Genomic DNA, 15,880 nt, shown 5'->3' on the forward strand with positions numbered 1-15,880 from the left:
CAAGGATAGCCTACGTAAGACCGTCTCTGATCTGCTATTGGCCAGACGCGCTGTCAGTCCGTAGCCGTGGAAAGGACGGGGGTCGGGGGGGGGGAATGGACGCAGAGACGCTAAGCATCTGTACCAAACGATGAAGGTTGTGTCAGATTCAGCGGTGTTTGCTTAAAAATAAGAAAAAGGAAGAGCAGCTGTCATCATGGTATGTATTCACAGAGTTTGTATTGGGTTTTACTGCTTGGAAAATAGGCTGTTTGTGGCGCGACGCGATCTATTTGACATTTCCTGCCAAGAGAGCACTATGTAGCTGTTATACGATCATTTTCCTGATCATAGTGTACGGTATGTTAACAGGTGAACTACATCTACAAGCGGATTCATTTTAAGCATATGAAATGGTTAGAGTGTGTGGTCTAACATGTAAAAATCAGCATTCATGTATGTCTCAGGAAAACGGTCTGTTTGCATTGAATAATATTGACGTTGCTCGTTTTTTCCCCAAACATTTCACAGTATGGTTTTGTGAATCACGCCTTGGAGCTCCTCGTCCTGAGGAATTATGGACCGGAAGTGTGGGAAGACATCAAGTGAGTTTGTTGATCATGTGTTTACTACTCAGCCCCTGTTGGTTCGGTATCATAGGTTACACTGTGGCCAACCAGAACACAACAAGGATACAGACAGGCCTACTGTGCAGCTAGCTCTCCCTCAGCTCACACTGTGTCAGTGTGATGTTGTGTCAGCAGGGACAGACATTTGCTCTCACTGTAATGATTAACCTTCATTATCTGCTGTTTCACACTGAAACTCGGATGAAGTTGGTAAAATAGAAATATCACTTTTAAAATTGTAGGCTGGAAAAGATTTGTTTGATGCTTATTATAAGGATGCATTGGTGAAAGAAGTATTCAGAATCCTTACTTACTTACAACAATGTAAAAAAATGCTCCTGTATTCAGAGTAACAATATGTGCCTTAAAGTTTTCATTATGCACAAAATGGCACCTGCAAGAATTAGATGATGTGAGTATTGTTACTAATGCATTAATGTATAACTAACATTTTAAGGTCAAGGTGGAACTAATTTCTATGGCTTTACATATTGTTGGGTAGTTTCATGTATAACAAAGTATCATATTATTTAAAATGTTATGTTATGTTATGTTATATGCCTTTTATGTACAAAGTAAATTGTTAGATAAAAGTAGAAAATAGCATTACACAGAAGTACTCATGTACTCAAATAAAGTACCTCAAAGCTGTAGGAGTACTTGAGTAAACATACTCAGTTACATTCCATTACTGAAAAGCTGTATCTTAGTTTAGGTGATTTTGAATTTTACTTAAAAAGTAATAATGTGTTCCCCCATGGGATGACAAAATTACTCTATTTCTCAAGTTAAAAGAATAATTTAAAATCCAATTATTATTATTATTACCTATAAAATGCAGTGTCACAAAGCCGAAAACATGATTTTTTTCCTTAGCTCATAAAAAGTTAACTCTATGGTGATATTGTGGTTTTCACAGGAGAATTATACCAGATATCATTCAGAGGGAGAATGTGGCACCAGAGTCCAACAAACAGTAAAAAGATCTCACTTAAAAATCTTTCATTCCTAATAATTAGAAAGATTTTGTTTAGGTACAACTTACAGGATGAATGTAATTCCATTCTCCAGTGTTAACATTCATTTTTTCAGCATGTTAAAATATTTGGCTCAGTTTATTTTTCATCTGTGGTCTCAACCGTCCTCGACCTGACCCCTGCCTAAAAAAGAAAGACGGGGAAAAAAACAGCAGCTGCCTTGTGTAAATGTTTTCAAAGTGGTCATTCTCCAGCCACCACAGAAAAAACTATAGTGCTGTGCAGCATCTCCAAATGTAACTCATTGTTATTTAATGCACAATTTATCATGTTTGGTCTGTTTTCAGGCTTGATGAGCTGAGTGATTTAAAAATGAATTCTTATTTTCTTTCCAAAACCTTTCAAGGCTTGGTATGTTTTTCCAGCTGTTACAGGTTCTGATGAAATGGTGCTTGCTGGTCAGGCCTGTAAATCACTTCTGTTTTCTCAGTTAAACAGTAGTAATCAGACCCTCATTAAGATTTCTTTCTTTTTAAAAATTGGATTGTCAAATGTATAAATAGCAAAGTGCACTCTGTGCTCTAAGTAAAGGATCTGCAGCAGATCTAAACCTGTGCTTGCTTCACAGTGTAGTTCTGAAACCACACAACCACTTCAAAGCAATATGGAAACCTTTTTTATGTCGCTGTAATATAAATCACAATAGCTCACACTGACGGGCCACAAATATGACTCTGCAGTTGTTACTGACTTGTTCCTGTAAACAGAAGCCCCTCTGTGATTTAAGCAACAACAGAAAAGCAATTCCAAAAAGGCAGAGCCATTGGTTGGCTTAACGAGTTGCCTACAATGACTGTTTACTTCTGCTGTAACATTCGCTGTGGCTCATGAGTCACGGCTTCACTTTGTTTTCAGGAGGGAGGCTCAACTCGATATTGAGGGTCAGTTCCTCGTTAGAATCATATATGAAGATGCCAAAACATATGATCTAGTTGCGGCTGCAAGTAAAGTTCTCAGTAAGTGACGGCATTTTTTTTTAATTACTGTAATTAAAAAGATTTTATGCGATATATGTTACAAATTGTGCTTCATGAGGCAACTGCAAACCCATCTGCTGAGGTATTAATAAGCGGTGTTGTGTATTTCAGAGATCGATGCAGGAGACATCTTGCAGATGTTTGGGAAGATGTTTTTTGAATTTTGCCAAGAGTCAGGATATGACACCATCTTGCGAGTGTTAGGATCAAATGTTCGTGAATTCCTGCAGGTAGGCTCTTTCCTCTTTGCCTGTAGGAGAGCTGGATGGTAACACTAACTATGATCATTTGTAAAATTGCAGTATATACGAGGACTATTTTATTTAACATCACTATGACATTGTCAGACGCACAGTGGACAATTTAGTATAAAAGGATCAAAATTGATGCAGCACAACCAGAGTACAGTATCATCCTTTTTATTCCATGCATTATTTCTCCTTGTCAGAACCTGGCGCCTACATTACCCACAATACACGTGAACTGATGACAGTTAAGCTCAGTTGGAGATCTGGGTGTGTTATGCTAATGTAGCTATGAGGAGTTACTCTCAAGCAGAGACAGGGAGCAACAAAGATCTAGTAAAGCTCACTTCTTTCTAACGCCATACCCTCAGATTTTGTTCATGCCTAATCTGACATAATAACCCATGATGATGTTATAGTGATGTCATCAGGGTCATCTCAATTTAGAACTGGAGACTTTGATTTTTTCACAGCAAGCCTGTGTTACCAGCTGGAGGTGTGGCATTTCAAAGACGTGACAATTAACTGTACAGGAAGGTCAAATTAATGATGCCATTGTGTTGAATTATGGGAATTGTAGGATCCAGTGTTTTTGACCCCTAAAAGGAACTAAAAGTCAGGATCTTACTCTCTGCTGCTTCCATTTTGACCATTCAGTTTTTAATCTGCCTCTCACAAGTCCCCCGTCGTTATGGAAATGCAACACTCAATAATAGGAGTGCCTCTTTAATGTTTAATGTATTTTTGCACAGCATCATAATCAAACTTATTATACCTCACCCAGGTTTTAATTAAATGTGCTGTGATTGACTGTTGTATATTTTATCTTTCAATCTAAATTTTCAGAATTTGGATGCTCTACATGACCACCTGGGTACTATTTATCCCGGGATGAGGGCTCCTTCATTTCGCTGCACCGACGCAGAGAAGGGAAACAATCTGATTCTTCACTACTACTCAGAGAGAGAAGGCCTGCAAGACATTGTGATTGGCATCATTAAAACTGTCGCTCAACAAATCCACGGAACAGAGATAGAGATGAAGGTCTGCTTTGCTGTTTTTGTTCCCTTTTAGTGCACAGCGAACTCACAGCTCTAATGGCTCTCTCTGCTGCTGGTGATGAATGAAGATGACTTTACGTTTTTTTTTTTTTATTCCCCCCGTTCCTCTCTAATTTATGGTACAACATTCAATGAAGCCTTTTAGTCCCTGTAATGCTTTGTGTCACAATGTGTAAGTTTGCGTCTCAGAATATAATTGAAGAGGTTATAATGTGGAGATTAAACAACAGAAAGTTCCAAAATATCCTCGACGGGAACAGTGCTGCGCTGACAACTGCAGTTCAGCAGCGAGTTTTTGGCTAATGTCTGTGAGTCAGAGGATATTTTTAGATCTAAGTTATAGAGTCTCCAGCTTGGAGATGTCGGAGTCTTTCAGGGAGTTTTTTCTTCCGTGGTTTTATTTGAACTTTGCCTAACTGTTGTTTGAATTTAAATTGGCCATCAACTGCACATTTATTAGATAATTAATCCTGAGGAGGGAAACTTTTATTTTATTTTTTAAACTCAACCACAATAATCTGATTGGCCCGAACCACTGGGGAAATCTGTAACAGCGAGATATCATTGACTGTCACTGGTAATTTTTATTTGTATGTTAATGTTCAGCCCACAAACCACAGTCTGTAATCTAAACCAATAACTGCGGCAAGTCGCTCTCCTCAGACATTTACTGTACTTTGGCTGGAGTTTTCTCTTCGTTTCATAAGCGAGTGACATTTTCTCCCAAAACCTAATCATATTGTACAGACAGGATAATATTTTTCAGCAATTGTGTGTGTAATGAAAGAACAGAAAATGGCAGACGCTCCAAATGTGACACCCAATTTCTGGAAATATTAGCCACTGTTGCTGTGGCAACAGGGTGCAGAGACAGCAGCTTGACGTCAGCATGCCTTATGCCCATAAACCCACAGAATAATGTCATTTTATACCCTCCTAATTCTAGAATAATAGACTTGAGATTAATATTAATATTAATGAGATAATATAAATGACACTAATATTGCAAAGGTGAAATATTTAATTAAAAATGTCTTATTGCTGCAACTATAAGCCACAATATAGGCAAGTTTAAATTAATTTAAACTTAATTATTCCTATATTGTAACAATAACATCATTACTCAATCATTTATTTGACTTCATCTCATACAGATGATCCAACCGAAAAGCGAGGAGTGCGACCACATCAAGTTCCTCATTGAGGAGAAGGACTCAGAAGAGGAGGCGTTCTACGAGGATCTGGACGGTTTCGAGGAGAACGGCACGCAGGAGACTCGGATCAGTCCGTACACGTTTTGCAAGGCCTTCCCATTCCACCTCATGTTTGACAAGGACCTGATGCTCACACAGTGTGGGAATGCCATTTATCGAGTCCTGCCACAGGTGCATGTTCACATCCAATTATACCCCAAAGTCTGTTTTACATGCAGCAGACGCTGGTTCATAACATCAGATCTTGATTATGTTTGTGTAGGGCTTGTATTTGCCCAGAATGTTGCAGTAATTAATTACACAGATAACTAAACATTTCGAATTTCTAATATCATTTGACTGAAATATGCATATTATATTTTATTCCCCAGCTCCAGCCCGGTACCTGTATCCTCCCGTCAGTTTTCTCTTTGGTCCGTCCTCACATTGACTTCAGTTTTCACGGCATCCTTTCCCACATCAACACCGTCTTTGTTCTGCGAAGCAAGGTACATATGACATGTAATGTAGTTTTTATCACAGCTCTGGTGGGCTGATCACATCAGTACTTTTGTTATATTAGAATACTTTTTCAGGCAAAAAAGCACTAAAACAGAGCCATGTCTGAATGATCAAAACATGGTTTGATTGTACATGACAGGATATGTTTATAGTCTTATATATTAATATTGATGAGCTCACTGATATTTTTAGAAGCTGCATAATATTTTGACTCCGTGGCTTTCATCAGCACTGTTAATGAGGATGAAATTGTTTGCATGCAGAAATTACTGAGCATGGGAACAATTAAATAAAGAAATTAATATGTAGAATTTTGTATTGATGTTTATGTGTGGAACAAAGAATGCAAGAGTCTAAATGTTGAGTCTGGAGAGGCACAGATCTCAGTGAGAAATTAGACAGAAACTCAGGTGTGGAAAATACAGTAAGAATTAACCCTTGCGTTGTCCTCTGGGTCAAAGTGTCCCAGTGACCAACAATGTGCCTTTGTGTGTGTGTGTGTGTGTGTGTGTGTGTGTGTGTGCATTCGGGATTCTGAAGCCGTTATCTTTTGTTTTTGAATAATAGTAAGAAGAAAAAAGTGTAAGGAATATGAAGGGCAACGGGAGGGTTAAAAAAACAGTTGAATTTGTGTACTTGTGTGTGCTCATGACAGTAAATGCTTAGGTGTTAAAAAAAATAGCTGCAGTGCCTTGAAAGTGTAGATTGTACTCATTGTGAAGAGACTTGTCTCAAAGCGCTACCACTCGAGAGACTACATGAGCCACGATACAAGAAAAAAAGAAGTGTTACACATAAAATCTGAACTAATGCTCTCCAGTGGTAAATGATGCATATAACACTTAAAGCAAAAACACATACAGATTTAGAAATAACAAGTGAGCTGAACTGGTGCCCAGGTTTGAGGCAGATTTAGAGAAGAACACATAATGAAATATTCATAAGTGTGATGTAATCCTGACAGGAGGGCCTGCTCAATGTGGAGACTGTAGAGAACGAGGACGAGCTGACGGGGGTGGAGATCAGCTGTCTGAGATTGAAAGGACAGATGATTTACTTGCCAGAGGCGGAGAACATCCTTTTTCTTTGCTCACCCAGGTAAACCCACAGTGCAGTCTGTCCTGACTGAAGCTCAGACTGAATATACACAACAAAACACAAAGTCTTTTTTAAACCTGCTCAATGATTAAAAGTCCTGAAATTCAAAGTGTTCGTTCACTTTGACGAATGCCACTGCACTTCTGTTTATACAGAAATAAACTCTGGTAATAATACACATACAGGCTGCTATATACATAATCCACGATTTGAGGAAAAATTCAGATGCTGTTACAGTTTGCTACAGATGCTCAAATACCTCACCAGTGTTTGTTTGTTTGTTCATTGTTCCCTCATTACCACTATATTGATAATATGCTGGAATGTGTTAGTGCTTATCTCATTATCTTTTTGGTCCCTACACTGTGAGGTTGAGTCCTGAAAACCTAAATCTAAAAAAAGGGATCTAATCACTGCTGTTATTTTTAACAGACATTACTCAATTTCAGCTTACACAGCTAACACAATTAGAATAGAAAGCCCTTTATTGTCATTATACTAAAAGTACGAGATTGGAGAGCTTCTCCTTTTCAGTGCAAACATACAAACATACATTGGATGCAAGTCTATCAAAATCCATATCTCACCATAGATAAGATACATACAAAACATCACAATCATTCTTCAAAAATACTATACGTGCTCCCTTGTAATACTAATTACAAGTAATACTAATACATGTAATACTAATTACAAGGGGGTATGACATTTACAATCAAAATTTCACAACATTCATTTTAACCCATTAGTTAGTAAAAAGGTTAAATATCCATGTATTAGTACAAGCACTATTCTCCATTCAAAACAGTGTCAAATCATTGCTATCATGTAACATTATGAAAAACCCTAACTAATGTCAGACACACACACACACGCACACGGCATCTGTGTTGACATATCGATCACAGGATTGATCAGTGAATTATAAATAAGGAAAACAGGAACCAGCCTCAGACAACACCCTGATAAAAGCTCGAGGTAGCTGAAAACATTTGGGGAATAAAGCACAGTGTACTGGAGTGGAGTGGAGTGGTGCAACGCATCAATTTTGAGGCAAACATTACCCAGACTGGAGTAAATTCAGATGCAGATTAATATGTTCTAGTGAGTATTTCCAGCAGCAGGATGGTTTATGTGGGATTTACTCAAAATAAACTGCTGCTGCTCACATTCATTGTAGTGAAGGAACATATCACTAAGCACAACAGAACATCTTAGACTACTCTTTTCAATGGATAGGTAGTATTAAAGTAAACTGATCTTAATGCGGGAAACTGAGATCAGTAATAGAGGTCTACAGCACAGAGGAATAAGAGCTTTAGCTACACAGGCAATAATATTTTAATAATATTTTAAAAACACATTGCTGGTTTTGGCCTTTCAAGGGAAATGCTTGCCACGCGTGTAAGCCTCTTTTAAAATGAAGTATTCAGAATATTCTGCTTATGTACAGTAAAGAAAAGGATTGATGGACTGTAGGAAAAATGTCAACAGAAAGCCTAATTTAATTAAGCAGTGACACTCAAATATATTTTGCTTTCATGCTTTCAAAATCAAATATATGTGTAGGTGCATGGCAAGAGAAAATAACCTCTCAAAGAAACAAAGAAAGCTGTGAGCTGGTGATTACACTGGTTCCTCTGTTGTGACCTCCATTAGCCTCTGTGGCCCTAATATAACCAATCAGACATTCTGGTGAAATGTTGGACGCAGGGGAGCAGGGTTCAAGAGATCTTGTCCTGGCAGATCGAAAACACTTTACAAAGGACAAGATCAGTGTTTTCACAAAAGGTTACCGACAGACAGAAATTAACAGGGGGCTGAAACAGAGAGGCATGCTCATTCACCTGACCAGAGACGTCTCACACAACACAGCGTCTGACCTCACCTCATAAGAGGAACATTTATCTGGAGACACTTGGCGCAACCCTGAGAGGAAGATGGTGATCTCACTGCTGGCGGTTCATGTTTTATGTTCTGTTTAATTTATGCCCATTCTTCATATAAGAGAACAAGAAACAAGTCTGCGGTTTTCCTGCCACCCCAGACACAAATCAGACACGCTCAGCAATTTCTCTGTGAAAATAGCTGCCACAGCAGCAGCAACAACGAACAAGTGTTTCACTGTTTTCTCCTCTCCTTTGTTTACCCGTTCTCCATTTGTGTGGTTTAGTGTCATGAACCTAGATGATCTAACACGAAGGGGGCTATACCTGAGCGACATCCCGCTACACGACGCCACGCGTGACCTGGTGCTGCTGGGCGAGCAGTTTCGCGAGGAGTACAAGCTGACCCAAGAACTGGAAATCCTGACAGATCGTCTGCAGCACACACTCCGGGCCCTGGAGGACGAGAAAAAAAAGACAGACAGGTTTGATGGTTTTTATAGATCCTCTTTCTTTTTACTTTTTTGATTGAGCTTACAGACAAACTGTAGCTTCAGAAAAGTGAGAGCTTTGTGTCAGCTGTTGCTGCGAACTTTTGTAAAATGTGACATATTTGTATGACCTATGAGCAAAGGATGATTTTTCACTCTTAGTAGATGGTTTAATTGACCTTTTTTTTTAAAAAAAAAAAAAAAAAAAAAAAAAAAAAGAGGCCTGAAGGAGGTGAAACTACCTCATATTTAACAAATGTAAGACGTAGATAAGAACCAGAAATATGTTGGTTTGTTTTGTACTTGCTTGTTAATCATCTTGTCACCCCTCAAATTTTTCTTGTGTCCCCCCGGAGGAGTCCGGGGCCCCAGGTTGGGAACCACAGCTCTAAGCAATAACCCCAGTTTTTTATTCACACCCAAATTTAGCACTGTTTACATACATTTCCTGTCAGTAAGTTACTGAGAAAATTTGTGTATTACGGTCAGAATTATTTATAATTATATGCCACAACCCTGTAATTATCCATAGCTTATGAGTCGACCTCAAACTCATGATGATATATGTGTGTAAGAACACAGCTGTTATTCTCATTTTATCTTCCTTCACTGAAAAACAAAAGGCAAAGATTCTTGATGAGCACGTCTTTTAGGGAGATACAAGAACATGCGTTCCCTTTTATGGACGAACTTAAGACAAGACACACTGAACATACAAGAAGACACCAACAAGTCTCAGTCACATACAGTTATGTTGAGGCTACGTGACAGTAGGACCACCTAGGGTCAGAATCTATTGTTATACCCTAGTTGATATTTGCCTAAGCTACTCTTCAGTCCCTGTTATGGTGAAGACACTCAGTTAGTTTTGACTCTGGCTTTCAGAAAAGGGCCTGTCATAGTAATTTGGCACAGCAGTGGGTGACAGCTGGAGCAAGGAGGTGGAGCATGGTCTTTATTAAGACTGCTGCAGCGGCCCTATCTTCTCATAGGAAAAGACTTTCACTTTCCTGTTGGATATTATTATTCTCGCCATTCTCCGGTCTCAAAGTGCCTCGGGCTCCGAACATTGATTAGAATTCATGGCTCCTCTCTAAATATTTAAGAGAACCGTTGCTGCGCTGTCGTTGCATTTTCAGAGCTTTACAGCACCACGTTTTCTCATCATGAAAACATACATTTCTGCTGGTTTTGCTGCCGTTTACCCTTCGTGAGAAAAAGCTCTTTACGCTCTTGTATGTGACTCGATAAAAATGTTACAGATAAGTATGTATAGTCTCATCTCTTGGGTAAATATACTCTATATGCGCATTTACATTTCTGTGTGGTGACCGTTGTATGTCTGTATGTATCATGTATCCTCAAAATTCTGATCATCATGGAGGGTATTTTGCTTTTAACAGGCAGCCATGATCTAACCAGTTACCATAGAAACACCACCCTCCCATCTGAGAGCAGCTTGCATAGCGAAATGACCAAAAGGTGGTGGGTGAGCAAATAAACTGCTGATCCAAAGGACGGACGTCAGTCTGGCAGCCCCAGCCCATTACTCTGCTGCTCGAGCACACCATAACCGCGCTTTCGCTCAAATTGTTCATTTCTCTTCTTCCTTTTAGATTGCTCTATTCCGTTCTGCCGCCATCTGTCGCCAACGAGCTGCGACACAAACGGCCCGTCCCGGCAAAACGCTACGACAACGTGACCATCCTCTTCAGTGGCATTGTGGGATTCAATGCCTTCTGCAGCAAGCACGCCTCAGCGGAGGGAGCCATCAAGATAGTCAACCTGCTCAACGATGTTTACACACGTTTTGACATCTTGACAGACTCTCGCAAGAACCCTTATGTATACAAGGTTGGAAGCAAGAACTGTACCGTGACAGTACATCATGTATATTTGTAAATTTCTCTCAGTAGAGGAAGGAGTGGATTGTGGTAATGATCTAAGACTAAAGACTAAAATTCTGTTTTCAGAAATTAAGAATTCGAGTGCTTTTGACTACAGTGTTCTTCGCTGGTTCTCCATGCATGAGTGGAGCTCCCTGACTCTCTAATGTTATGCAATTATGCACGTACAAGTCAGTAAGAGAGTATTTATATCATTTGGCTCGAGTTTTTCACCATAAGAAGAGTACCAACTAACTAAACACAGTGCAGTTTTACAGAGGGACTGCACCATTTTATAGGCCTCGTGCAGCAGATTTACACTCCAGGCTTTCAGACAAGAATGCACTTTAAGAAGTCAAACAGACCTCGGCACTTCCAGGGGATTGGCTTCAGGCACTGGGTCACCAAAAGAAGTAATATTTACTCTACCAGCTGAATGGCTTGGTGGTCCTCAGGTTTTAGCAGGGCTCAAAGAGGCCCTGGATGTCTTAAAGCTGATGTAAGTGTTTAAGTGTTTATCTCAGGGTGTTTCGGTTTATTTCTAGCAGCACGGTGCATTCAAGAAAACTCCCTTTGTAGCACAGTTGGGAACAGATGATTCTACATGAAAGTCACACAGAAGGAAACAGGTTGTTTCATTTCATTCATGTGAAGAATGACAGTGTGTTTTTCCTTCATTCAGGTGGAAACAGTGGGTGATAAGTACATGACTGTGAGTGGCCTCCCTGAGCCCTGCACACACCACGCCAAGTCAATCTGCCACCTCGCTCTTGATATGATGGAGATCGCTGGACAAGTCAAAGTGGATGACGAACCAGTACAGGTGCGATATCGATCACAGGCTTCAGAAAATATTTTTCATATTATTTAATTTAGATTTCGGCTATACCTACTAAATGTTCACTGTCTTTGCAATGAGTGTAGCTGCAAAGAAAACACAGTTATCATGGCGAGAAGCGGAGAAACCGACCTTTTGCCCCTTATTAAATTAATTCAGTGAATCAAAGTATATTAATGTTTCAGTTTTAATGAGGGTGCTGACGGTGCTGTAACACTTTTGGTTTGATTGGGTCGAAGTGGCGGGGTAAGCCTGAGCATCCTGTGTTTTACCTCCTCCAGGTGAAGCTCATTATGTGTATCATCATTAGCGTATGGCTGTCTGTGTGGACTCAGTAGTGCATGGGGAATTTGGCAAATTGGAAGAAATTGCAAAAACAGGAAAATCTGCAAAAATTACAGAGGAGTATTTTTAATGCAACATTATCCACTGTGAATGTTTTTAAAATGATAATAGAATGTTCAGCATCAAAATGTAGTTTTTATTTTATTATCTGTCCACATAATATCATAGATTTACATCAGTTTGCCCTCAAAAACCTCACTGTTTGTTTGTATATGTGTGCTCTGTATATGAATGCTAATTAACAGTATTTCCCCCTGTGTACTATAAGTGTCTTTTATATCCCTGTTGGGTAGTTTCTCTTAGTTAAGGCTGTCTGGCTGTGTTTAGCACATGATGATTTTCACTGCTTTCTATCACATATTTAATTATTTTGCTGTTTTTTTTTAAACAGTGCATCTGTTACTTTGGCAAAGATAATCTGGGCTTTTTGGAGCTCTATTAATGTCTAATATTGCTTTGAAACATATTAAAGTGCCTCAGCTGACAAATACTGCTTCAACCTAATATGACAAACTCTTAAGCCTTTTTTGCTGATTGACTTTAGAATAATTGCATCTGTGCATCTGGACATATTTCCACAGTGAAGTAATGAGCAGTGAAAAGTTGGAGAAAAAACAGCAGACTTTTGTTTAACTGGCTGTTAGAGATTGTTATTGTATCAATGACTGTTGAGACCTAACTTTGGAAAATCATGTCTGCTTAACAAAAGGCTGTTTATTTTGGGACATGGCACAGGCTGAAGAGGAGTCCGGTTAAGTAGCAGAAACAGACTCAAATCATCTCACGATCCTGCAGCTAAAAATAGAAACTCATTTGTCCCAGACACTCACTGCATGTTCATGCTCTGCAGACAATAAGCACTGAAAGTGCCTACAAGTTCAAGTGTAAATATTAGTCCATAGATTGCCTGTGGCTGCTTTTAGAATTGCTGGTTTATTGTGAACCTAAAACCTAAAGAATCTAATTTTGTTCATGGAGTGATTTCTGGCAAAGTTTACCTTACATCCGCCCACCAAATGTTGCACCTTTTCAGTTGATAGCTTTAAGATTTTATACCAACACACTAAGAGTAGCATTCAGCTGGATAGCTGCTTGCATTTTTAAAAAATCTTGCTCTCTGTGGAGCACAAATCATCTACTTTGTCCTTGAACATTTACACTGGTTTATTTGAATGCTGGGAAAGTTTTTCTCAAACCTAAGCTGTGCATTTTTTGGTGTGGTAGTAGTGAGATAGATAAATCAGGTGTGAAACTGCTTTAAGTACCACAGATAACTAAAGATAAGTGTTGTGGATATTTTAAAGTAAATATTTAAGCTCGATTTTGCCAGTATTTGACAGGAAGTAGGGATATCTCTGGCTTATTTATTTGCTTTGGTTAAATTATAACCAACACACAGAGCAATAACAATGGACTGTATGAAGAGTCTCCATTTTTTTCTTCTCCTCTATTTCCAGATTACTATTGGGATCCACACAGGAGAGGTGGTGACTGGGGTGATTGGCCAGAGGATGCCCAGATATTGCCTTTTTGGAAATACGGTCAACCTCACAAGTCGTACTGAAACTACTGGTGAAAAGGGGAAAATAAATGTCTCAGAATATACGTATCGGTAAGTCAAAGTACCTGGCTGTAAAAGTACTATTGCATTAAGACAGATTTGTAATGTCTGTAGGGAAATGCCAGTATTAGATTTGAAGAAGTTGGAATCCATTCAAAGCAAGCACCACCAGGTCTATACATGGACAGGAAGATAGCCCTATTTGATGTTCTTTGTCGACAGAAAAATCTTAAATTTAGTACGAGCGAGATAAGAAATCACCCAGGGCCGTACAGCGTGAGTGATTTGCGATGGTGTTGACGTTGTATTCCTAGGTGTTTGCAATCTGCTGAGAACGCCGACCCTCAGTTTCATTTGGAGTATCGGGGCCCTGTCACCATGAAAGGAAAGAAGGAGCCGATGAAGGTGTGGTTTCTCTCCAGGAAGCCCACGGACACAGAGTCCAGTACAGTTAAAGCTTAACTGTTCAACACTAAAACATCAAGAGTGATAATTTATCCACAGACATGCAGATATTTTTAATATTAAGAACCACAGTTGTTTTTTTTCCAGTGTGAACATGAACTTGTTTCCCTGCTTGTTTTTCTGCTCGACCTTAATCTGCCACGACCTCACTAGATTTTTTTTAGCGTACACACAATACTGCAGTGTTTCATGAACAGCAAAGGTTAGTGATAGAGCATATGGTACATTAGTTTGATACATTTTTGGACAAAATACACTCACACTGTTGTTGTATAGAGGTTTTGATTAAGCAAACCATGACATCTATCTAAAAATGTTTTTGCAAATTTTGTCACATACTGTATTTGTTCTGAAGCCTGCCAAAAATACTGAGAGTCTATAGTCTTTACTCTGTCAGCCAAAATAACTTATTTCACTTTAGATGAATAAAATACAGTATTTTTCAATTAACATTTTCACTTTTAGAATTACAATAATAGAAAAGATACTTTAGCTTAGCATCATTAGTGCCATCATTGGATGTGAGATATATAATGTTTTACACTGAATATATTACACTGTCATCAAGACCATTAAAATAAAATAAGAAGTTAGATATTATAGCTGTTGTGTTTATATAGATTTATATCACCATGCTCATTAGTTATTTGGCACAAAAGCTGCTGTTCACAGATGTATCTGTATGTTTAGTTATTTTTTAAAAATCACAAATGATACAGTGTTGAGCCATTAGTAAACCTGTGTCCTCATGTATCTGTCACAGAACTATATAATAGTCCCATAAATAAAAACGCACACTATACACTACTTTATTTAATATATTTATTGCAGCACTCTACTTATCGCACATTCACGTTTTGTCTGCTTCTATGAAATAATATTGAGTTTTATTTTCAGTTCTACTGAATGTTGTCGAGATATTATTAAAGATCTACTTATTTATTGTTAACATCTTGTTACTTTGTATTTATTCTTCTAAATGTAATGATCACCTTTAGAAAAGGAAAAAAAACTATAGTACATTTTATTATGGACGAAACTACTGTATGTGCCTCCATCATATTTATAATTAAAGTAAAACTTTGTGCTTTATGTGTTTGATTAATTTCACATGTGTATATGTACTGTACTTCTTAACATTTTCCCAAATTCATTATTATTATCAGTACTATTATTATTACACCTCACATAATGTCCTTTGTGAGAAATCCCCTCCAACAAATCCAGCCTCTTGTGCAAGAAACAGGTGCCTCTTGTACCGTATGAGTGCATTTCTGTGGTTGTAAGACACAATTGTTTTGTTTTAATAATGTTTTTGTTTGGAGGTTAACTAATAAATATAGTCCTCAGAAGTGTTGGTTACTGGATATTTTCCTTTCTACAGTACAAACCCTGTGGTCAATCCACATATTGTGGCTCTAATAAAGACTAAACTGCACAGAAATAAGTAATGGTCATTACTTGCACTGCATTGTAACACAGTGCACACAGTGTAACACAGTGCTGTATCAGTGCAAGTCTGTTACTAGATACAGAACATTATTAATTTTGAGAATATAGATTCTTTTGTATAGTACTCCCCCTGGTGCCCAGTCAGAGAAGTCTCCTCCATGTGACTGTTTATCTGACTCACCTGCTGTTGTTCTGGTCACTAAAGCTGAATTTTT

At 38.5% G+C, this 15,880-nt stretch overlaps 1 protein-coding gene across 1 annotated transcript; it reads left to right on the forward strand.

The window, feature by feature from the left end:
- Positions 1-66: 66 nt before the first annotated feature.
- Positions 67-15,565, forward strand: gucy1b1 (guanylate cyclase 1 soluble subunit beta 1). Its single transcript, XM_018695676.2, has 13 exons — positions 67-199; positions 511-584; positions 2,501-2,601; positions 2,734-2,852; positions 3,714-3,911; positions 5,083-5,313; positions 5,514-5,630; positions 6,608-6,741; positions 8,915-9,112; positions 10,735-10,972; positions 11,687-11,827; positions 13,645-13,799; positions 14,063-15,565. Exons 1-13 carry the CDS (start codon positions 197-199, stop codon positions 14,208-14,210), a joined length of 1,857 nt encoding a protein of 618 aa, XP_018551192.1. The 5' UTR covers positions 67-196; the 3' UTR covers positions 14,211-15,565.
- Positions 15,566-15,880: the final 315 nt, after the last annotated feature.

This window comes from Lates calcarifer, linkage group LG5, assembly GCF_001640805.2.
Source record: "Lates calcarifer isolate ASB-BC8 linkage group LG5, TLL_Latcal_v3, whole genome shotgun sequence".
Taxonomy (NCBI): domain Eukaryota; kingdom Metazoa; phylum Chordata; class Actinopteri; family Centropomidae; genus Lates; species Lates calcarifer.